The sequence below is a fragment of the Lagenorhynchus albirostris genome, chromosome 16, assembly GCF_949774975.1.
Source record: "Lagenorhynchus albirostris chromosome 16, mLagAlb1.1, whole genome shotgun sequence".
NCBI lineage: Eukaryota > Metazoa > Chordata > Mammalia > Artiodactyla > Delphinidae > Lagenorhynchus > Lagenorhynchus albirostris.
The window spans coordinates 78,883,285-78,907,803 of record NC_083110.1 but is presented as its reverse complement, the minus strand read 5'-3'; the positions used below and the strand labels follow the sequence as shown (position 1 = coordinate 78,907,803).

General features: G+C 47.8%; 1 protein-coding gene across 4 annotated transcripts in view; it reads right to left on the bottom strand.

The window, feature by feature from the left end:
- Positions 1-24,519, bottom strand: part of DOCK1 (dedicator of cytokinesis 1) — a 529,068-nt gene that overhangs the window by 432,763 nt on the left and 71,786 nt on the right. For 2 of the 4 annotated variants that reach the window (XM_060127083.1, XM_060127085.1), the window contains 8 exons: positions 22,654-22,789; positions 21,310-21,467; positions 19,858-19,939; positions 19,299-19,434; positions 15,490-15,562; positions 12,113-12,255; positions 5,357-5,482; positions 517-641 (listed from right to left, as the gene is read on the bottom strand). In XM_060127083.1, coding sequence (XP_059983066.1) covers positions 517-641; positions 5,357-5,482; positions 12,113-12,255; positions 15,490-15,562; positions 19,299-19,434; positions 19,858-19,939; positions 21,310-21,467; positions 22,654-22,789 — 979 coding nt within the window. The remainder of the gene's footprint in view (positions 1-516; positions 642-5,356; positions 5,483-12,112; positions 12,256-15,489; positions 15,563-19,298; positions 19,435-19,857; positions 19,940-21,309; positions 21,468-22,653; positions 22,790-24,519) is intronic. The other 2 variants (XM_060127084.1, XM_060127086.1) reach the window with 1 other exon arrangement.

The window sequence follows — 24,519 nt, the reverse complement described above, 5'->3', positions numbered from 1 at the left end:
GTTAAGAATCCGCCTGCCAATGCAGGCGACACGGGTTCAAGCCCTGGTCCAGGAAGATCCCACATGCCGCGGAGCAACTAAGCCCGTGCGCCACAACTACTGAGCCTGCGCTCTAGAGCCCAAGAGCCACAGCTACTGAAGCCCATGCGCCTAGAGCCCGTGCTCCGCAACAAGAGAAGCCACCGCAATGAGAAGCCCGCGCACCACAGCGAAGAGTAGCCCCCGCTCGCCGCAACTAGAGAAAGCCCGCGCGCAGCAACGAACACCCAACGCAGCCAAAAATAAACAAATAAATAAAAAGGAGGTGGTCAGGACCCCAGGGTCGTCCTGAGACAGGCCGGCTGCTGGGACCCGGCAGAAACCAGCCCTCTTAGGCAAGGGAAGAAAAGGAAGAAAACGCAAACGCTCTTCCCCAGAAATGAGATGGTGGCTTTTGGCATCCCGCAGCAGAGCCAAGGCACACACTTGGGAAGTAAAACTTAAACACTACAGGTTCAACTTTGCAACAATCAATACCTCCAGTCGTTTTCCATCTTCATCGTAAACAGACACTGTAACCTCAACATTCTTTGCCGTCGTTTTGCTTCCTTTATCAAAATCTCCTTGAACTAATGTTACGTAGATATCGTTTCGGACATCACCTGGGGGGAAAAAATTACACCTTTAAAACCAATCCATAGGGCTTCCCTGGTGGCGCAGCGGCTGAGAGTCCGCCTGCCGATGCAGGGGACACGAGTTCGTGCCCCGGTCCGGGAAGATCCCATGTGCCGCGGAGCGGCTGGGCCCGTGAGCCATGGCCGCCGAGCCTGCGCGTCCGGAGCCTGTGCTCCGCAACGGGAGAGGCCACGACAGTGAGAGGCCCACGTACCGCAAAAATAGAAAAAAAAAAAAAAAACCAATCCATTATTCACAGTGTGACTGTGATTTCTGCCATTCCTAGCAGAGTATCATAAATACTGTATTAGATGATTATGAAATATTTTCTACAAAATAGTGTCCGCATTTAACAGCATGACAAAGGCAATTGTCATCACTATAAGACTTGCAAGAAAGAGGAAAACGTCAGGGCCCCTAATTATCTGCTTGGTGCTTCACGTGGGCAGAGGAGCTCTTACACTCCATGGGCAGCCCATGCCCAGGGCAGCTCGAATGCTGTCAGTGGGTTTGCGCAGACGCTAGCCGCCCCCCCCAAGCCCCAGCATCCACGGCCCACTGCAACCCACATCGCCACGCCTTGTTAGGGCATGGCTGCAGTCACCTGAGGCTCGGTAGCCAAGGAACATCCCAACACCCAATGGCACACCAAGGATAACCAGCAACACTGGCCTCCTTTTCGTTCCACTGAGGAGTTGAACAAAAACAGTATCTGAACCACAAGCCAATGTCCTGAGTTGACACTTAGGATCAGGGACCAGGGATGGGTCAAGAGAGAAACTTTCTGCAAAGAATCCTCTCTCCTCCTGGCAGGCAGTTGTCAAGATCCTGAACGGGGACACAGGGAGCAAAGCCTCATACATTTTTTAAGTGAGATGGGCCTTAAACTGTGCCCCCAAAAAATACAACCCCCCACACACACGCAACAAATGAGCTCGAGACGCTTCCTCCCCGAGAATACACAAAGCCCCTGGTAATGGTCCGACTGGGAGAACTGTGCAAGCTTCATCAGCAACATGATTTAGAGGAAGCATCGCTACGCTCTGACGGCTGCTCTGCTGTCTGTCTGGCTGCCTCAACAGTGTGGCCAGGAGCAGCAAATGACCTGCTCTGGGCAAAGAACAAGGATCCCCGAAGAGAAAAAATCCCCTTGCTTTCTTGTTTTTTTTTTTTTGCTTTCTAGACTGCTCTATTCTGGCTTTTAATGTATCCAACTATTAGATTAAGCTTTCATTTAAAAGTCATTATTGTAATAATCCCAGCGGGTTGCTACCACTGCCATAGTAGCTGCTGGAAAGGAAGTAGGGCTGTGATCGCCGAGAGCGACCACGGAGAAGTTAAGAAGGATGGCGTACAGGGCTGGGGGCAGGAGGCAAGGCTGCCGGTCCAGGACCTGCCGCTAATTAGCTGTGTGACCTCAGACCAGTCACTTAACCTCCCAGGCCACTCACCACTAAACGGCCTGATGGATAAGGCAGGGTAGTCTGTACAAGGGCTCCGCCTGAAAACTCTATCAAAGCACCAACGCCATAATCAAAAAGGGCCACAGCAGCTTCACACGGGCCTCGTCAGCCAGAGAGGCAGCATGCGCTGGGCAGGGAGGCGGCTGAACCTCAGGGTCCCCTCCTCCTATGGGCCTAGGGGTCCTGACTCCAGCCCAAAAGTAAGACCCAATTTATAGGAGGTCGATACCCCCGATGGGCACTCACTCACAAAGGGGTCTCAGCAAATGCCTCCCGGGCTACAAGGTTCTCATTCTGGGGAGGAAGGAGGATGGAAGCAGATACAGGTGGCCCATCCAAGCCTCCAGCCGCCTTCCCAGCTCCGGCGACGACTCTGCTTCCCCACCAGGATCCTTCAGAAGGACCTAGGGATTCCCAGCGGGTCATGAGAAGGTAGGAGAACCAGCAACAGTGACACGGCCGGCTCTCCCACCGTGCAAAGGAGATGCACGTCTCCATAAACACGCATATACAAGAAGGCACAGGTTCTGCGAGGCTGAAGGCGGGGGTCTGAGAGAGCCCCCCCAGAAGGGTAAGGTGCGGTGCTCACAGCCTCTCAGTGGTCACTCAGCGACCGAGGATGTGGGGGACTCACTCAAGCCATGCTTGCTCGCTACGGGAAGCCCAACCCCAGACTCAGGAGATGGAACAAGCCAGCTGCACAGTTTTCCCATGCATCGATCATGAGATTACCTTAGAGGTTTAGACTTACTTTTTAAGTCTATCAATTGTAAGGGAGGCACAGGCAGTGTGAACCAGAAGTTTCCCAGGTTTCCCTTTGCACACGAGGGCCTCCTCAGGTCACCCAAGATAAATGCATGATGTCAATGACGTTATCCTCATCTACAAGTTTGCACCTCGAATCCAAATGCAAACAGTATGTCCACTCGGAAGTCCAAGTTAATTAGCTGCATATAGAACAGCCTTGACTCATACAAGCAATAGGTGTTCCATCGTTTCCTAACTTGCTGAGTGTCATGCTTACCTCCTCTACAGGTGAGACTGGCAAACACTCAATCTAGCTGATGTTAGATGTCTTTCCTATCGTTTTAACAGACAGAGTAGACAATGACCCACAAGAGCCCTGAAAGGCAGAGGGAGCAGAAAGAACATGTCCCTAAAATGCCCTAAAATCAACGAAGCCATAACATTGAGGCGCACTGAGTGCCCAGCTCCCCCTGTGAACCTACAGCGCAGCCCTGTACCAGGAGGCTGCAGGGAAGCACCGACCACGGGGTGCTTTGGCCCCGTTTCCACTGCTCGTTACCCGTGTGTCTTCAGGCCGTGGCTTAATCTTGATGGGAATTAGTTCAACACCAGTTTGTAGGCTTCCAAGGTCCTTATATGGAATCAAGCTAGATTATTAATGGGAGCAGTATTTGCAAACCAAAAAGTATCCCACGGTTATCAAGGATAAAGATTCATGCTTCCCAAGATCTCGTTGAGAATCAAATCAGATGATTAATATGAATGTCATTTGGAAACTGAAGGCATATGTAAATATCAGAGGTTAACCTTAACATGGGCTCTCATTATCAGTTTAATAAGCGTAAAACCCATGGTTGGGTTGGGGCGATCCTAGTGTGATAACTAAAACACACTGAGCGGGTACCGGGTGTAAACGTTCACAGGCTTCATGCGTGGAACCTGCGCATCCGCCCTGCGGCAGCCTTTGTGTTGGGCTGTCACTTTCTGCTCCCCCTTCCTTCTTTTGATCAGACATCTATCCAGACGTGTGTAGTGTGTCCCTGTCTCCCTCATACAGCCCTGGCAGCTGGGAGGAGCTGACCCCTTCCAGAGGTCCCTGTGGCCGATGTGCATATGTAACCACCATCGCTGTCCAGGGTCCCCAGGGGACCTGAGCAGTCCAGGCCAGATGACACTCGGCCTGCTTGTTTGGAAACGCTGGGTGGAAAGCATGTCGTCTTCTTCAGGACACTGGGATTTGGGAAGAAGATGGGCGCCAGCAGGACCTGTCCCCAGAGGATAAAGTCAACACGCAAAGGAGACAGCTCAGCAGAGGGGGCTGCAGAGAACCGGAGCCAGTGGTCCAGGCTGACCTGGCAGCAGGCTCTGTCCCTTTTCCTCATTCACATGACCGACAAGTATCCTCAGGGTGCGGCCATTTGAGCTGGCCTTGTGTTTTCTGTTACTTACACCCCAAAGCATCCTAACTCCAACCAGATCTATAGGTAGGAATTATTATTATTCTTGTTCTTCAGAGGAGAAAACCACAGCTAAGAGAGATCGGCTAACTTGCCCAGGGCCAGGGAGGGGCAGAAATGATATTCATACCAGAGGGTGGGATGCCTGCACTCTCGCTTCTGGGGCCAACGGATGGGGTTCAAGGCTGTGGACCACTGTGGTGAAGAGACATTTAACCCATAACCTACCAAAGAGGGTTATTTTCAAACCTTGGAACATAAGAGGGTATATTTACCCAAATTGTGCTCCCTTCATTTTGAACACATTCTGGATAATTCAAATGCTCTTATAGGATCGTAAGACGGGCCCAGGACCATCATCGTGAACGTACGTTATTATCGTAAAGGAGTCGCCTTAGTCCTACCCAACCATCATAATCAATCCGTTCCTCAGAGCCTAAAAGTGAATTCTGCACGGCTCTCCAAACGGTCCCCTGTCTGATCACCCCCTATCACATTATTAAGTATCACCCGACCAAACGCATTCAGTCCTTCAGCCAGGGTGAGCGAGATGTCAAACGTCCATTCGTCCGTTCCAGACACTGTGGGCAGAAGACAAATTGCAGGCGTCCTGATTAAGGGCAACAGCAGAGCACGGAACAGCGGTGCGTTTGATTATGATCATGATGGCGTTTTGCCCAGCTGGCGGCAGAAACCATCTCAAGGTCTCAGGGCTGGGTCTCTGGCCGATGCTGTTTCATTTGCTTATCCCTGTTACTGTATCACCAGGAGTTGCTCCACACCAGCCCTCCAGGGTTATTATAACCAAGAGAACCCTCCTCCCCTCGGCCTGACCCCGGTGCTCGGCTGTCACGCTGGCCGCAGCTCCTGCCTGCAGGAATGACCCAGCGCCACGCGGGGCTTTACACCCTCGACCCTCTGCTTCCCTGAGCTCCTACCTAAATGTTGCTCTTTGCGGCCAGCTACATAAACCCTCCCAATGCCGGCCGCATGCACCCCACGCTCAGAGGGGCTAAAGGATTCATCCATTCTTACCAGGCATGATTATCTCCGGAAACCCCGTTTTCCGAGCCACTGCTGTGGTCCTGTCCACCAAATGAGGAAATTCTTTTCTTATCTGATGGACATCTCCAGGAAGTAATTTCAATGTTACCCACAAACCTAGAAAAGCAATGGATGCAATGAGTCACGTTTTATCATGTACATCTTTATATCTTGTACATTTTTAGAAGTTTTCATGAAATCAATATCAATGAATGAGCAGCTTTTAATTCACAACGCAATGCCTTAAGAGGAAGTGTGGGTGGATGAGAAAGACAGGAGCGGGACCAGGGAAAAGGTGCCTGGCACAGATGCCTGCATCTGATTAGCTGGGATGCAAATCCCACACTGGAGGAGCCTAAGGACATAACAGCAGTTACGTGCTACCTCTGCCTGGGACTGATGACTCTTTTGAGTTGATATACATTGAAGACAAATCAGAAGGTAGCATTCTTCTGGAAGGGGATTGAGAAGGCTACCATTTTCCATTCTCCCAAGAAGAATGACAGCGGGAGAGGATTCAGGAGGTAAATTCGCAGCTTCACAAACCCACGAAAGTATCCAGTTGCTCAGCGGCACCCGTGCTCCCGGGAAGGGGAGCCGCAGAACACAGGGCTGGGGACCACCAGCGGGCCAGCCACACGACTGGGACAGCGGCAGTCAGGGCAGCCCCGTCCCTCTGTTTCACAATGTCACAGCAAAGTAGCAACTAATGCTCTGGCCACCACTCAGCCCCTTTCTCCAAGGGGGAAAATGAAGGCTTTCAAACCCTCTAAAAGAGATGCAAGGATGCCCGAGAGAGAGCACGGTGTACCTGGGAGGCGTGTGTGCCCTGCCCTCTGTCCCCCGCTCCACAAAAGCTGACGCATTTTGTATAAAATGCTCCAGGAGCAGCAATCAAACAATAAGAGGGTAGAAAGCCAACACTTAACAAAGTCAAAGGCAGGACGCAAAGCAGTCGCTTGGCTCCGTCAGTGTTTGCAAGGACGTGCTCTCCTAGGGAGGGAGGGGTGTCACTATCAGTCGGCAGGTCGGGGTCTCCATCCTTGAGATTCTGGGGGCCTGGCCTGCTTGCTCTCCTCTCACTCAGCTCTGCGGAACCCCACCTGCCCATCAGAACATAACAGTACCTGTCCTCACTTACATGACTATTGTGTGTGTGCCCACGTGTGTATGTGTCTGTCTGTCCAGCTGTCCCTCCTCTAGATGCACGCTTCCGGGGACCACTCACCACTGTTTAGCTCAGCACCCTGCACTCAGTAGAAGAAAATGGGAAAACTACAGACCTCGTTCACAAACAACTTTCATTCTAACCGGACCTGGAAGACAGCTGATGTGGACACACAAGGAACACACCTGAGGCTGCTTCTGCTGCGAGCGGCTCTGCTGAATTAAACCTCACGCCTCACTCCCTCCCCCTCCCCCCTCCAGCCCCCTCGTCTCCCAGCAGCTGGCCTGTCCTCTGCAAAGATTTACACAACTTGTCGTCGAGAAAGTCCACGGTCACTGATGACATTTTATTCTTTACCAGCTGGTGGAAGCCCTCTCCTGTTGCCAACTAGACTGTCCCTCTGATTTATTGAGAAGTACCTAATGTGCACCCACTGGGTGCCAGACACACACAGGGCGCTGCAGACACAGGGCACAGACTCACTACACAACTGCCAGGGGCCCAGTTCTATTCCATGAGCCAAACACCAAGGGCGTCTCTGTGAAACACGTGCCTACAAAGAGCTTTCTAAAGCACACGTGGAGACCGCGCTCCCGGGCGTCACAGAGGCTCCCCTGAGGAAGGAACATTGTGCTGAGATCTGAGGGCTGATGAGATGCTAAATAAGGGGGTTCCAGGCTGCAGCCCCAAGATGCAGAGGGAAGAGGCGTGGGATGCGGCTGGGAAAGCAGCACAGACCTGACCCCAGGGCCTGTCGGCCGTGGCAGGAGCTACGGTCCCCACCAAAGGGCCCGGGGGAGGAGTCCGACCAGCGTCTGACCCGACAGGGCTCAGGTGGCTGCCTGGGACTGGGTGGCTGGGAATTTAGAGCGAGGCGAGGACCCCAGTGAAGAGACCCCTGCAGGAGCCCAGGCGGACCCTGGCAGGACCTCAGCACCGGGGGCGGGGGCGCCGTGAGCAGCATCGGGGTCATGTCGCAAGTGGAGGAAGGAGGGATGGAGGGGGAGTGGCTCTCAGAGATGGCGACAGTCCCGGGCACGACCAGTACAGGGGCTGGTACACCCTGCGCCCTGGAGACGTCCGAAGGGTCAGAGCACAGAGGGAGGAGAGCAAGAAGACGCCGTCCTGCGCCCAGGAGAGCGGCTGACATTGAGAGTCCACACGGGGAAAGAGACGTAGGTGAGAGACAGGGGTAGGCAGAGGGCAGAGAAAAAAGAAAACCAGGTGCGGGTGGCATCAATGTGACCGACGGCACAAAATGCAGCCCGAGGAAAGGGGAGTGTCTGCAGCACGGGGCAACCAGGGTGGGCCTCAGCAGGAGCCCTCCTGGGGGAGGAGAGGGGCAAACGCTGCTGGGAGAAGGACAGAGAAGTTACAGGAGATGAAGGGCGGACAGCCGGCGAAAGATTCCACTGAGAAATCAACAGTGGAGTCAAGAGCTAGTCAGTACAGAGACAGAGGGAGCATTTTTTGTGTGTTTCCTTTTCTTTTCTTTCCTTCTATATTTTTCCCCTTTCTTTTTAAGATATAAAATTCCCGACCATGAGAGGGACAGTTGAAGAAGTAGGAGAGAAGCATAACCAATAAAAACAGGTCTCTAAAGAGTCGTCGGGGGTAGCACCCCAGCAGGGACACGCGTATCATTGCTCAGGATGTGCACTGCACAAGGCAACTAGCAAAGAAAGGCAAGTGGGAGCTAAATCCAGCCTGCACTCTGCTCACCAAGCTGTGTATCCTGGCAGCGATACGTCTCCCCACTCACCCAGAGGACAGACCATCTCTTTCTAATTCACACAAAAGCACCACAAGCGGGACTTCCCTGGTGGTGCAGTGGTTAAGAACCCTCCTGCCAATGCAGGGGACATGGGTTCGATCCCTGATCCGGGAAGATCCCACATGCCGCGGAGTAACTAAGCCCGTGCACCACAACTACTGAGCCTGCGCTGCAAAGCCTGAGAGTCACAACTACTGAAGCCCGTGCACCTAGAGCCCATGCTCCGCAACAGGAGAAGCCACAGCAATGAGGAGCCCACAACGAAGAATAGCCCCCCCTCGCCACAACTAGAGAAAGCCTGCGCGCAGCAACAAAGACCCAACACAGCCATAAATAGATAAATAAATAAATTTACATTAAAAAGAAGCACCACAAGCTGGCACAGCTCCAGGCCTGTAGGATGAGTGAACAGACGGACCCTTGGAGTACCGGGCACCTAACCCCTGGCTCTGTCCTCCAGTGGAGCAGACCAGGGAAAAGGGACGCTCACAGAAGTGCAAGGGGAATTATCACTGCACGTGACACTTGACATGAACCTGTTCCCTGCTGGGGACACCAGGACGCAGCTAAATCTTAGGAGTCTGAGTCCCGAAACCTCCCAAAGGAAGGAATATCTCCAGAATAAATCTAACTCGAAGACACTTTTCAAGGACTTGCAGGACGTGCTGAGATAATTATTTAAGAGCGTAAAAGTAAAGATGTCTTTCCAACACCTTTGCTTTCTCACAAGTACCAGCTTGCTCAACTAGCTGATGAACCAGTAACTTGGTGACACAACTTGTTATAACACAATTTAAACACAGAGATTAAATTTGCCCAGTTACGTTGGGTTTCCAACACTTTCCTCAGAGGAGGAAATGAGGCCAATTTTCAAGGGAAAAGTGTATTCAAGTTGACTTTTGCTAAACCACAGTAACTAAACACAAACGGGAGTATTAGCATATGCTATATTTCAAACAACAGGAGCAGATGTCTGGGGGTGGAGGAGGACTCACCGTCCACATAAAATACCCAGCGCCTCTGGGTGCAGAATAATTTGGGCTAAATATAAAAGATGTCCATTGCAACAAGTAAACATGTAGATGTTAACCTAAACTAGGCCAAAGCCTGGAGACCAGTTCAGAAGGGACAGGCCATGTCCCTCCAAGTCCCTTCCACAGCTCTGTGCACTTGACTGTGTGAACTGATGGGTCACCATGGATGGAAACGTGGGGCTCCACCGGGCAAAACTCCGCAAACCTAGCAGCTCGCTCCATGCTGCGTTCACTGGGCCCCGGGCCTCTCAGCTCTCCCTGTAATGCACTGAAATAGGCCTGAGAGTGAGCCCTGGCGAAAGGTCACTCCATCACTTCCGGTTCAAGGTCAACCTGAGCCAGTGATGTGGCCCAAGGGCATTTTGGTTCAGGAAGGCACCAATGGTCCCTCTGAAAACAATCAATGTTCTTGTCACTTAGCTCTCACTGTGACCTGAAAGCACCCCTCCTCCCCCCAGAGTTCAAGGAATCGGGGTCCCCTGGCAACAGTCCATCTCTGCGACACAGATTTTGGCCACAACACCAGTGAGACTGACAGAGGCGGGCCACGGGTCCTCTCTGTGAGCAAGTTCCTGCTGGCCGGCCACCAGTCTCCACTTTTCCTGCGTGACTCTAATAAAAGTGTATCAAAACCCTGATGACTTTGCAAGAGGAGCCGGGGGCCGGGGGCCTGGGGCCACTGCCTCAGAGCGCTCTCATCAAACAGCTTTAATTGGATCTCCCTGCTGTTTTCAGTTAAAGTGCAAATTGGGAGGGCTGGTAATTTATGGGAAGACGGGTCCTGGGTCAGCTGAAAATTCTCCGTCTAGAGAGGCCACGATTCATTAACGTTCTGGGTTGGGGTTTTTGTTTTGTTGTTTTCCAGGGAAGGGGGGTGGTTCATATCAAAAGAAAGCCAAAAAAGTCCCTGCAGAGGGATAGGGGCTGTTAATTCCTCCAGGACATTCTTTAGGTTTGATTCACGCTCTCCCTTAGAACAGTGGGAAATGAATCAAGATAATTGTTTCTTAAAAGTCTGGTGACATAAGGTAACTAGACAATGAAGCAGGTCTGTTCACCTCAGCTCTACTGACTTTATGGTTAAGTCTGCATCTAATCAAGGACTGAGGAATGGATATTCCCACGGGTGCTAAAAGCAGCCTCAGGTCGGAGCAACTCAGAAGGTGACTCCCCCAACTTCCCTTCCAGCTGGAAGCGGGGCCTCAGTAAACACTTGTTTTCCGGCAGCCCTCCTGGCCAGCCGAGAGCCAGCTGTCACCAGCCCGTGGTGACTGATTCATCGCCTCTGCCAGCAGAGGGTCAGCCGCTGGGAAACTTGTCAGCGTGGGATTAAAAACGAAGACTGCAGGCTGGGGAGCAGGGGAGGAGAAATCCCCTCGATTACAAAACTGAAGGGGAGCCAGTCTGCGAAATGGAGCCACTGTCTCAGGGGTACGGGGTGCGAGAGCCCCGGAAAACAAGGTGGCAGTGATTAGTTCACAACACGAGCGAGAGAGAAAAAACCAGCGAGAAGAGCACGTGGGGAGGTGGGTGATGTTGAATGTCTCTGTGTCTCTAAACAGCAAGGTGAAATCACAGGCAGTGGACAGTTATTTTCTTCTCTTGTGAAGTCATTCAAGTGTTCTGAGCAGAGGAGGTGGCTGGAGACGTCTGAGGAAAGCAAACAGAGGAGCTGCTTCCAGTCCTATCAACCCTGGGCTCTTTCCAAACATTTCATCGTATCCTAGTCAGTTTTCTCCTCTCATCCAGGAGCTTGGCTCTCAGCAATGTTTACAAAGATGATCGGCAAGATAGCCCGGAGATGGAAACAACCCAAGTGCCCATCATCGGATGAATGGATAAAGAAGATGCGGCACATATACACAATGGAATATTACTCAGCCATAAAAAGAAACGAAATTGAGCTATTTGTAATGAGGTGGACGGACCTAGAGTCTGTCATACAGAGTGAAGTAAGTCAGAAAGAGAAAGACAAATACCGTATGCTAACACATATATATGGAATTTAAGGGAAAAAAATGTCATGAAGAACCTAGGGGTAAGATAGGAATAAAGACGCAGACCTACTGGAGAACGGACTTGAGGATATGGCGAGGGGGAAGGCTGAGCTGTGACACGGCGAGAGAGAGGCATGGATATATATACACTAACAAACGTAAGGTAGGTAGCTAGTGGGAAGCAGCCGCATGGCACAGGGATATCGGCTCGGTGCTTTGTGACCGCCTGGAGGGGTGGGATAGGGAGGGTGGGAGAAAGGGAGACGCAAGAGGGAACAGATATGGGAACATATGTATATGTATAACTGATTCACTTTGTTATAAAGCAGAAACTAACACACCATTGTAAAGCAATTATACTCCAATAAAGATGTTAAAAAAAAAAAAAGATGATCGGCAAGAAAACCCTCACAGGCCGTACGTACATCAGGGACAGCGAGTACATCATTACCCAACCCTGCCACCATCATCATCAGCGTCAGCAGCACCACCACCGTCAGTATCACTGTTATCATCATCATCATCATCATCATCGTCATCAACATCATCATCACCATCATTGTCATTATCATCGTATCAATATCACCACCATTATCATCACCATTATCATCATCATGTCATTAGCAGCATCAATCACTGTTGTCATTTTCATCATCATCATCAATATCATCGTCATCATCGTCATCATCATCATCAAACTAAAATTCAAACCACAGCACGTTCCCAAGTTCATGCAAATGGACTCTTATAGAAACAAAACCATAGAATACATACCCTGGCCCTTGTGGTTGACTTCTTTGGCAGCAATGACTTTGTTTATAACAGTCTGAAGGAAGTCATTCTCCCCCGCCACCCTGGGTGAAAAACGGGATGACATGTTCAGCGGCTTGTGTCGAATGGCGTCGTCCAACGCGAGCCTGGAGGGCACGGGACGACCAAGACCACAGGAGACAAAGGGGCACAGGGACCCAGAGGTCACGGTAACAAGGGAACACAAGAGATCATCATCACCGAGTGCGAGAGAGAGTCATCACAAGTCAATGCACGACAAAGGACAGGATAGGTGACAAGAGAGACAGGGAAGAGCATTGATCAGGAAAATGCTGAACCGCACAAGAGGAGTAAAGCGAACGAGGTCGGCCCCACCCCCGGGAAATAAAGGTGAACCAGGGCACCACTCCATGTCTATCAGACAACTTACTAAAAGGGAACTTATCTGAAAATAACATGGCCGAACAGCATTTAATCCCAAGGAATGTTTAGGACCATTTCTTCTTTTTCATTAATTCTTGACCATATAGCATAGGTCAAGGGGTGGGTGCTTTGAAGGGAAAAGCAAAACCAAGACAGAAAAAAACAAAAGATCCCTCGGACCTAACTGCTTGGGAAGCTTGGGTAGCAACCACTCTGCTCCATCAGACTGTGTACTCAACGTAGCCTAAAATAATTAAATGTGAAAAGAGTGGCATAATCCTCAGAGAACACAACTACCATGCCTGAAGAGTAAAACTGTGACACAATTATGAATGTAAATCATCAATGTTTTGGGGACTCATGGATCAGGAGCTTTTAATAGAAGCTGCACTAGGACTGAGAAAACAGAAACAAACGGGCGACATGGGCAAAGGGAAATACTGTGTAGCACAGCAAAGCACAATATGCAACAAGCGAGAAAATGTACATCAGGTACATAATGTCTACAATTATTCCTAGAAACTAGGACAAGCGCTATTCATCACTTGAGCCCACGTTACTCAAGAAAGCTGAGTCCTGTTTTCATTTACTTCACCAAGTTAAGAAAGACAGAGAGAGGGCTTCCCTGGTGGCACAGTGGTTGAGAGTCCGCCTGCCGATGCAGGGGACGCGGGTTCGTGCCCCGGTCCGGGAAGATCCCATATGCCGCGGAGCGGCTGGGCCCGTGAGCCATGGCCGCTGAGCCTGCGCGTCCGGAGCCTGTGCTCCGCAACGGGAGAGGCCACAGCGGTGAGAGGCCCGCGTACCGCAAAAAAAAAAAAAACAGAGAGAGAGAAATGTACTCTATGCTTCCTTCCCTAAAATGTATCCTGTGGTATAACAAATCAGTTTTAATGGAGCAAAAAATGGGTTTCATTAGCATGGCATTTCCCAAAGAACTACTTCCACTGCTTATTTTGCTATTAAAATCATGCTTCTCTTTTGTTTCTAACACTGACCATATGAATCTGTATTATCAGTCTTCCTTTAATGGAGCAGGAAGTCACAAATTACAGTAAGAAGTGAACATGTAATTAAAGTGGACATTTCACTACAAGAGAGAAAAAGGTGGCAGCAAGATGCCACCTCAAATAGGTCATAACAAGTCCCGGTGAAATTGAGATTAGTGAGTCTAAAACTAACCCCCCTCACTTTTCAAACCGTAACCCAAGTTTTCTTCTTCCCTTGACTTTTCCCAGAAGACACTAGTAGGCAACAGGTAATTTCAATGCACTGGTGCATTTGGGCATCAAGAAACTCTGAGGTCTAATGAATAAAACGGCATTCAAAACATCACTGGGCTGCATTGTTTTTCTCATGGGCAACTTAATAGTATCGTTTTATAATGGTGTGTTTTAGTTATTACCTCAATATCTGCCCATGTTCCAAGATTATGTTCTCCTTGTTTACTAAAGAAACTTCCAGATTCTGCAGAATGGAGTTCCCTTTGTAACTCTCTTCACCAGGTATGATTCCAAAGTATCACGTTCCAACAGAACGTTCTATGATGACGGGAATGGTCTCTACCTGCACTGACCAATCTGGTAGCCACTGGCCACCTGTGGTACTGAAGACTTTAAATGGAACTAGTGTGATGGACGCACTAAATATTTAATTTTAGTTAATTTTCATGAACTGAAATGGCCACATGTGGCTAGTGGTTACAGTGTTGGACAGAAGAATAAATCTAAAGCAATGAAGCCACAAAAAACCTTCGCCTCCAGTTGTGTGGTGAGATACGTAAAAGCGAACCTCAATTTCAAGCACATTAATGCAATGTTTTCTGTTATTCTAAATGCCTACTGAGCCATGCTTCAAGATGCTGTCTGACCAGATCACCTGCCTGTAAAGGAAAACACTCTGTTCCACCTTGAACAAGTGGTTCTCAAGCCCGGGGCTGAAGGCGCGGTCCGTCGTGCAAAGACAGGGGTGCAAAGGGAGACCACCTCCTGCTCCCCCATCCCCCCAGGACAGGACTCCCCGCACCACCCGCCAACCTCCAAGCCCCCTCAACCAACATCTGAAAACAACCAGAACTGGCTAAAATAAAATTTCTTTCAAGCCTGGAATCACTTAAGTAGAAAGAGAAATGAGAAAAGACAGAATGCAGGGCACTATGACAGGTCATTCTAACTCAATTTATCCTTTACTCTGTCTTCTAAGATTTCACACCGCCAGGAGGAAGCCCCCTCTTGTAGTTAACCTAAACCCCTCTAATTCCTCCTCCTTTCTCTCTGTCTAAGGTGGAGAAGTGCCCTTGAAGGGACTACAGACCATTATCCAGGCGCCCTCTGGCTTTAATCTCCAGGGAAATAACACCAATTCTTTCAACCTTTTCCACGGGAACTACCTTCAAATCGGAGAATCAATTTAATGAATCTCCTCCAAGTGCCTTCCCAGCACACCTCTCTATAGACTTCAGGCCAGAGCTAGACAAACCCTAAAAATGGCAAAGCACAGACAACGTCCACTCGAGGCAGCCCCAGAGACAGAAAAATCACAAGTTACAAAAGAATTCGTTCTTCTTGTGTGCGGTTTTTTTATTTTGAAGACGGCAACTTCCCATGAGGAATTTGAAACTACTGTACTTTGAAACTGTGAATAGCTACTAGAATAAATCAATTACGTGAAGAAACATGCATGCTCAGATTGGAATTGTAATTCTGAGCGTCCCACAGGATAAGGCACGTCAGGGATCACACGTAAAATCTTCTACTCGCAAGACCATAAACTGTAACCCAGGTTTCTTGCGACTACAAAAATGCCCTTCACTAGAGCAGCGACTAAACAGATGTTTCATTATTATTCAATAATCAATTCCTGTTTGTGCTGAATTTATAAACTGAATTATAAAGATAATTATTACAAACATACATTTTCCATATTCTACCTGGTTAAGTACTTCGCCCCATACTTACGGCTGAAAGGGAATGAAATGCTGTTTGTCTTCATCATCTACTTTTCCATTTATTATATCTGTTACATCCATCACTGGGGACAAGAAAAGAACAGAGGCGGTTTTGCTTAAATGCTATCATCATGGAAGACAAACAAACAAAAGAACATCGGAATGTCCTCTGACCAACAACAAGCATAAACTGGTGGAATTTTCTTATATTCAAGTTTAAAGTATTTCCACGTTTGAAAGACCAATCAAGTTATCAGAAAACACCAGCCCAAATGGGGTTGGGGCTTAAACAGCAGAGTTCCACTTAATAAATTCCTTTGTCTATTACCCAACTAGCACCGACTGAGTTGCATTTTCCAATAGAACCTTGTGTGTTGATGAAATGTTCTATCCCAAGGAGCGTCTGAAATGTGGCCGGTGGAATGGAGGAACTGAATTTTTACTCTGATTTCATTCTTATGCCAAAATAGCCGCGTGTGGCAGGGCGACCACACTGGACAGCACCGCTCTGGAGCCTCACATCAGCCACTGCACGGCCCCAACAAGGAGACAGTACATCAAGTGGCTACGGTCTACCCACCCCACGCTGGCATCCGTGGACACCATTGCAAGAAACACTGGACAGCTAATCCCCTCACTCACCTACTGTATGGTTGAGGAAACTAGGCTCAAAGACCTGAATGAATTTGCCCCAAATCTGGCAGCTGGAACATCACCGATGCCCAGCTCAGACCAACACAGCGAGAACCCCCGAGAAGAGCCCTAGGGGCACCGGACACGTGCTCTGTCTCTGCTCGGCTACAACTGACTGCAGGTAAGTGAGCAACACGCCTCACTTAATTCCTTCTGCACGGTGCCCTCTTTAACAACATACAATCATATATTAAAAATGGGGACCATTTCTACCACCTCCCTCCACCCTAAAAAGGGGCAAGGGATTTGCAGGACCAGAACAGAAGCATCCCTCCTGTTGTTAAGATGCTCATATGGCCAAGACTACATCTTTACCACCAGTTCTGAACCAACACATAGAGCTCATTTTTCAGCCCAAGTCCCATCAGCCTTCGGTATTTGCAGCAGCAGCTCAGACAACTGGCTCTATATGGGTCAGAACAAGTGAGTCTGAACCCAGGAGACTACCTCCTGCAGCCCAGGCCGCAGTGAGCAGCTCTCCTGTGTCCGCAGACCTCTCTCCTCTGGGACTCATCCCACCAGCTGACTATGAGTCTCTCTGATAACCCAGCTCCCTTGTCAAAGCCCCGTCTCTAGCCCTGGACACATCCAGGAGCCCAGCAACTACAGGCAGGAAGGCAGCATGTGAGCAAGAAACACAACCTAGGTCTGAGCACCAGTAAGTTCAAAGCAGCCTTAGCTCTGCTACTTCCTGGGAGTGACAGCCCCTTTGGGCCCCCAGCCCAGTCTCAGAGGGAAAGGCGTTGAAATCGCCCATCACCATGTCTTTCCCTCACTGGTCTTCAGCACACAGGCCCTGGTGAAGAAAGTTCTCGCTGTGATTGGGACTTTGGGCATCAAAGGTCCCCGTTGCCCAGGGAAGAATGAAGGACTTGGGGGCGTCACCCCCAAAGTAAGAGCCCAAGCGTTTCTATGTTCAGGTATGAGGGTCCATCTTAAGAAAGCCAAGAGTCCACTATTGGGCAGATACCCTGAGAAAACCATAATTCAAAAAAGAGTCAGGTACCCCAATGTTCACTGCAGCACCATTTACAATAGCCAGGACATGGAAGCAACCACAGTGTCCATCGACAGAGGAATGGATAAAGAAGATGTGGCACATATATACAATGGAATATTACTCAGCCATAAAAGGGAGTTATTTGCAATGAGCTGGATGGACCTAGAGTCTGTCATACAGAGTGAAGTCAGTCAGAAAGACAAAAACAAATACCGTATACTAACACATATATATGGAATCTAAAAAAAAAAAAAGGTTCCAAAGAACCTAGGGACAGGTCAGGAATAAAGACACAGACGTAGAAAATGGACTTGAGGACGGGGCGGGGGGAGCTGGAGCAAAGTGAGAGTAGCATGGACATATATGCACTACCAAATGTAAAACAGATAGCTAGTGGGAAGCAGCCGCATAGCACAGGGAGATCAGCTCGGTGCTTTGTGACCACCTAGAGGGGTGGGATAGGGAGGGTGGGAGGGAGATGCAAGAGAGAGGGGATATGGGGATATATGAATATGTATAGCTGATTCACTTTGTTGTACAACAGAAACTAACACAGTGTTGTGAAGCAATTACACGCCAATAAAGATCTATTAAAAAAAAAAGAAAGCCAAGAGTCCAGCTGTATGTAGTCACCAAAGGTGTGTGACAGAGGAGGATCTAAATGGCCCAGAAACATGACATCACACGATGCAGGGGGTAGACGGAAGGTGGCGTCAGGATGCTGGTGATGGAGGAGGGACAGCACAGGTAGAAAGCCAAGAAGGCAGGGATGAGAAGCAGGCTCGAGTGACAACTCCCCACAGCCTGCTCACAGCCACTGGGCACCACACATCCAGGTGGCCAAGATACACAGCATCCGCTTCTAGGGGTTCGTCCTCTCCCAACAGTCAGAAGAGACACAAAGATCCAAGTTCAAGGATGTGCACCGCATACCTGGGCAAGAATATGTTTTAATAGCTCCCCAGGCTGTGTACGTGACTGTATAAGTGCAAATGAGAAATACACTTAGGGCTGAGAATCGTTGCCTTAAAAGATTTACCTTTTGTGCCCAAAGTGTACATGGCCACATCGCACGATGAAATGTCCTCCCTCCGTCTCAGAGCAGACAGGAGTAGGAAGTTGGGAAACACATAAGCAGAAGGCTCAGGTCCTTACGTAGCATCTATAGAAACACACCAGCTCAACAGCTCAGGAAAGCCAGCCCTCTGGGATGAACGTGGACGGTAAGAGATCGCTTGTCCCCTCCCTACCTCACCCCACTGCTCCCTTTTGCTCTGAACCTAAAACTGCTCTAAAAATAAAATCTGTTTAAAATGGGCCAAAACAAAACTAAACGAAACTAAGCCCTGAGTTTCCCGGTAGCCCAGGTAAAGAGTCCTTCCATCTCTGCTCATACAAGAAATCCAGTGATGTATCGGAAAGGAAGAATTTTCTCACATACCTATTGATATAAATCCCAAGAACCACAGAAAGGACAGGAAGAAATAGAGGGCTGCGCAATGAAACTCCACTGCAGCCGCCAAACCGTGAGAGGAAATCACTTCCCAAATGGTGAAAAATGAGTGACACTGAAAGAGGTCAACTAATCAGGACGTCCTGGGGACACTTTCCTCTCCCCTCCACAGAGATAACTCATCACTCCCTTTACTTGTGCTGTCACCAAAAACAGAACAAAACCAGAGCACACGTCCGCAGGATAAAAGGCCCCTATTTGAAGAGAACTCTGCCCTCTCCGGGCTTTCTGCTCCTTCTACCTTTTCATCCCTTGGACCATTCTGTGTAAATTCATTCCTAAATCTATCAATCGCCAAGTCCAGAAAGCCTGCAACCCTCCAGTGACTGGTTTCCCTCCAGGATGAGCATGTGGGTCAGGGTCTCCTCCAGGAGACAGGATCCACTTTCAAACCAAATATACAATTTGCACCTGAAGCTTGTGGAGCAAAGACCCTGAGCTGAATGTGGACCTGAACCCACGCAGAGAAGAACGAATACATTTTTTTTTTTTTCTCTCCAACAGAAAAGCTTATAAAGCAAGCAGCCCGCTGTCCAATATTCAACGGCAGCTCGTATTCACGGCAAAGGTGATGATCTTGAAACTCTTAAGAAAAAGGAAAGAAGTGGATTACCGGCCACCCCGAAAGGCCGCCGCAAGCCGGAGGTCAGCTTCCTTGTGTTATTGTCTCTCAGTTCCATGCGACCCACTCGAACAATCTGACACACAAAACTGATTTTCTCCCTTTTCAGGTCTTTGCTTCCGAGATCCTAGAAATATTAATTTCCATAAGTTATTTTGGAGAACCATTATTCAATGCAGGTTCAATTGAAACAGACAGTAGAGAGATGGATTGCGACTCTTTTCTCCAACCAGTTTTTAGCATTTTAATAAGTCATTCACAAAACAAAAAGGAGCTGAATCACAAATGTGAATTAGCATTAAATGAACTTAAGATCCAAGTTTAAGAGACATACTCAACGTAATGAAGTACACATCTTTGTCATGGGGATTCTAAGGGTAGCTAGAGACCCAGGAGATCCCTGGGAAGTTATGTTATTATAGTAAATTAACAAGTATTAAAGGCATCCCAAGGTCCCATGCTCTAGTGTGGTGAGAAGTCAGACAGCGGTCATTAAAAATAGTCATTAGAATGGTGAGCAATTCAAATGAACATCTTTGGATGCACTTACAGTGAAAACAGCTCGCAAGTTATGTAATCTGTCTATATCTTTAGGCAATCCTGAACTTGACCAGCGAACCAGGTAGTTTTCACTTGAAAAAAAGAAATAAAAGCAAATTAATTTCCCAAATAGAACAGGGTACCAAATGTACATCCACACTGACTTTTCATTAATACCACGGAGGTCCACTACGCAGACAACTAAATGGGTTCAGAAATATCAACCACATCAGATACAGCTGCTCTGCCACTAACATATAAGCAATTTCCATACAGGGTAGTATGCAAGGACGGCCTATACAAAATCCTTGAGGTTTTAATTTTGGATGCTCAGGGTTATAATTCCAAAGGAACTATATGCAAATGGCATTTCAAAGTTTTTATTACTTTTTAACCACTTTTTTAAATTGAAGTATAGTTAATTTACAATGTTGTGTTAGTTTCAGGTGCACAGTACAGCGATTCAGTTATATACATATGTATTCTTCTTCAGATTCTCTTCCATTATAGGTTATTACAAGACACTGAATATAGTTCCCTGTGCTATACAGTAGGTCGCTGTTGTTTATTTTACACAGTTGTGTGTATATGTTAAAAGTTTATTATGAAAAGCATATCTGTTCATTTGGAACAATTATAGTCTCACATTCACCATTCATTCATTTATAGTATAAAGTAAAACTGCCTGATTATTTCAGAGCCTGACACAAACCAAATATGACCTAAAAATACATACTGAATCCTACAACAAGAAGAAATAAAGTCCTTATCAGAAGTGGCAACGAAATTTGTTCTGTTTTCTGTCATATACTAAGTTTTTAAATTTTCAAAAATACGAGTGAAGATTCTAGACTTTTAAAACACACACACACACACACACACACACACACACACACACACAGTTTAAACCATACTTTTTCCCTCTGGACAAAGAGAAAGTTATACTGAGGAACAAAAACAAGAACTGAGAAAGAGAGCACATGAGAAAGGACAGACATGGCAGAGATGGGATTTACAATATTTTATTGAACATTCTTTGAGAGCCTTTACATAGCAGGCACCGTTCTAGACACTGTATTCCACCAACCATCTCAGAGAAATAACAGTAGGTCAAAGGTCCAGAAATGACATTCACAGAGAACCAAAGCTCGAAAAAGCAAGATTAAGACAAGAGCAATACATTGGGTGGGGCTTGGGGGGGGGGGGGGCAACAAACAAAACATCCTCTAAAGACAACATAGGAAGCATGACTTCAAGATGCAGTTGCGAGGTCCTTATAACATTACAAGACTCAGCTTTACCGTCAAATATCCACGTACCTGCAGGAAAGCTACCTGGGGGAAGTCTGGCCAGCTGATCACCCCTAGGGCTCCCTGCAAGAGCAAGACTTTTGGGGGGTCCTGAGGCCATCTTCCCCACAGTAACCAAAGAGGAAAGACAGCAGCCAGGGAATGTCACTGACCTGATGAACTTGGACTCCACGGGGTCATACAGAGACATGAGCACTTCGGCATCTTCTCCGATTTTACACACCACGTTTTTGAGGTTAACAAACAAGGCCAGAGAAGGGGTGGCAGCAAACTTGGCTTGTCTGTTAATGTCTATGTTCTGCTTTTGAGACTGTCAGTGGAAATAAAACAATACAACAGAAAGTCGACAAGAGCAACACTCTTGGCTACCCCTTGCTTTGTTCATTCCCTACAGAACAGAAAACCATGTGAAACTAGCTGCAGTAACACAGCAAAGCCCTTCATGCAGCGTCTTCCTTGTCTTCACCTGACACTCTCATCACAGGCACGCACCCAACTGAAAATAACAGTGCCCTGTGCAATGGTCCCAGTCGCATAACAGCTTATACTGAGTATTTTCAGATACAAAACACTTAGGGGCCCAGTCAATGAATCAGAACGGAGACTACATGTGGAGTTGCTTGTCTACTTTTTGGTTCTCCCATTAGATCAAACCCTCCGAGGACATCTCTGTTATTCATCATTATGGCCTCAGTACCTGGCACAGAGTAGGTGCTCAACAGCTGCTGAATGAATGGATGGCTCGATCAGGCAATCGAGTTCTCGGTGTCAACTACATACAAGATACCATTAAAGGCCACGGAAGATGGAAAAGATCAATAAGATACGTGTCCCCGCCCTCACTGAGCTTATTTTGTTTAATTAATTCTTATTGGAGCATAGTTGCTTCACAATGTTGTGTTCGTTTCTACTGTACATATATCCCCACTTTTTTGGATTTCCTTCCCATTTAGGTCACCACAATGCATTGAGTAGAGTTCCCTGTGCTATACAGTACGCTCTCATTAGTTGTCTGTTTTATACATAGCATCAATAGTGTATATGTGTCCATCCCAATCTCCCAGTTCTTCCCACCCCCCGTTTCTCCTCGGTATCCACACATTTGTTCTCTACGTCTGTGTCTCTATTTCTGCTTTGCAAATAAGATCGTTGAGCTTAGATATGTCACTCTCCTACTCCTATCAGAGGAAACACAGAATCGAGTATTGTTTCCCACGAGCTAAGACCACAAAGCCAATGTCATTAAAACCCTGCCCCCTGAGCTGAAGCACACCCCTCGCAAGAGTTGAAATGCTTTCAGGTCATCAGCGGCATGTTTTGACGCTGGGCTCCATTCCACCCCTCGTCGTATGAAATATACTGTGCAGCTGTGCCTTTTCAGGTCCTTTTCAGTGCACGTAATGGGCATCAGTGGTGATGTTTTACTAATGTAGTAAACTGCTGCTGAGAAAATGTGTTCCATGTGTAAATGGCATATTACAGAGAGGTGAACTTACCTTTTCTTCTTGTAATCTTTCCTCCACTTGTTTAGAAGCTACTTCGTGAGCTCTGAAAAGACTAATCGTGCTAGTTAGTTCTGGATCCAGAATGTTCCCATCTTCATCTCTCACCACCAAGTCCAAATCAAGGATCCTAGAACAACAAGGATTCAGAACTTCACAACCCAAGGGCTCTGAATTCTCTAACAAACTTCAGCCCCAGCAACTGAGCAGAAAACATCACCGAAAGTCGGGGTCACCCACACAGTATTAGGAAACACAATTCTGCAAGGTCACCGCCTTTAACAAAAAATGTATACCCTTGGAATTAAAAAAAAAAAAAACTTATTCAGTTTTTACTTCCATTGCCGTGGTGGCTTTGTCTTACAGATCTACAAAGTCCAAATGAAATGTACGTTGCTAATTACCATGTGAACTGTATGGACAATTTTGTTTTGTTTTGTTTTTGTTTTTGTTTTGTTTTGTTTTTTTGCGGTACGCGGGCCTCTCACTGTTGAGGCCTCTCCCGTTGCGGAGCACAGGCTCCGGACGCGCAGGCTCAGCGGCCGTGGCTCACGGGCCCAGCCGCTCCGCGGCACGTGGGATCTTCCCGGACCGGGGCACGAACCCGCGTGCCCTGCATCGGCAGGCAGACTCTCAACCACCGCGCCACCAGGGAAGCCCTGTATGGACAGTTTGAAGTACACACATGCCATGTATATGCCGTGGCACATGTGTGTATATAAATGTGTGTGTGTATGTGTACGTATGTACAGTCACATGCCCACCAATATGCCCAAATATATACAGCTGGTGGTTGGGGAGAGGTGGGAGGAAGGAAAAGCTGGAGCAGAGGCACACCCACCACTCCATTTCCTCACCACGGTCTCTGGCAGCTTCTACTGCACTACTTTCCTTCTACCTAGAGTCAGTTCTAATCCCTTAATTAGCCCAACAGAAGATTTTCGATAAAGACGTTCTACTGTTTCAACACAGAACATACGGAAGTCATCCACAGTGATGTTAAGCCACTTTCTGGCCAGGTGGCTAAATGTAGTAGCCACCTTAAAACACAGGCAGCATCTGACTAATAAACCTGTCCGTCTACATCTGGAAATGTTTTTTGGCAACATTCTCTCCATTTCCCCAAATCCAACGAAATAGGTGATTTTTACCACAATTTTTATTTAAAGAATAAACAAAGGCAATTATATAAAGAAAGAAACCAAGAGCTGTGCTACGGTGGTGTGTTCTGGTTTTCTTTTAATAAGACGTGAGGATCTTAACCACAGATGCCTTACACTTTGCCTTTCGGATTTTTCTTCCTGCTATTAACAAGTCTATAGAAGTGGGGCAGTTTTTATTTTTTTTAACCATACAACAAAGGAAAACATCTTTTGAAATGAAGATAAATTTCAGTTAGAGAATAGCTTTAACAGTTACAAGTTGAAGAGGAAAGTCGACTTGGCAGTAAAACCTCCATTTAGATGAACTAATCTCTGACTCCTCCGAAGGCCACACACCTTAAAGCTATAGGTGAATGAGTCTAATAACGTGTCAAGCAGGTTCAGTTTTGTCAGTTGTGCTGGACCACTGCACTATTTGTGCAAGGAAATCACAAAAACCTCATTTTGTCCTGTTAATATATCTACTGAGCAAATTCACGGATGGTGAAACAAGACCAACTGGGCCTGTCGGCAGCCCAGGGTAAACGGGCTTTTAAACGAACAGAGGCTTTTCCCTTTGCATGAAAAGAACCTTAGTGGTTGTAATGATTGTGAGGAATTTCAAGAGGTAATATGCTCTTATTAGCTGTCTTTGTAACAAGATTCACCAATTTGGGAAAGCCCTTCCCTCTTAAATATTACTGCTCGCCCCCTGGGA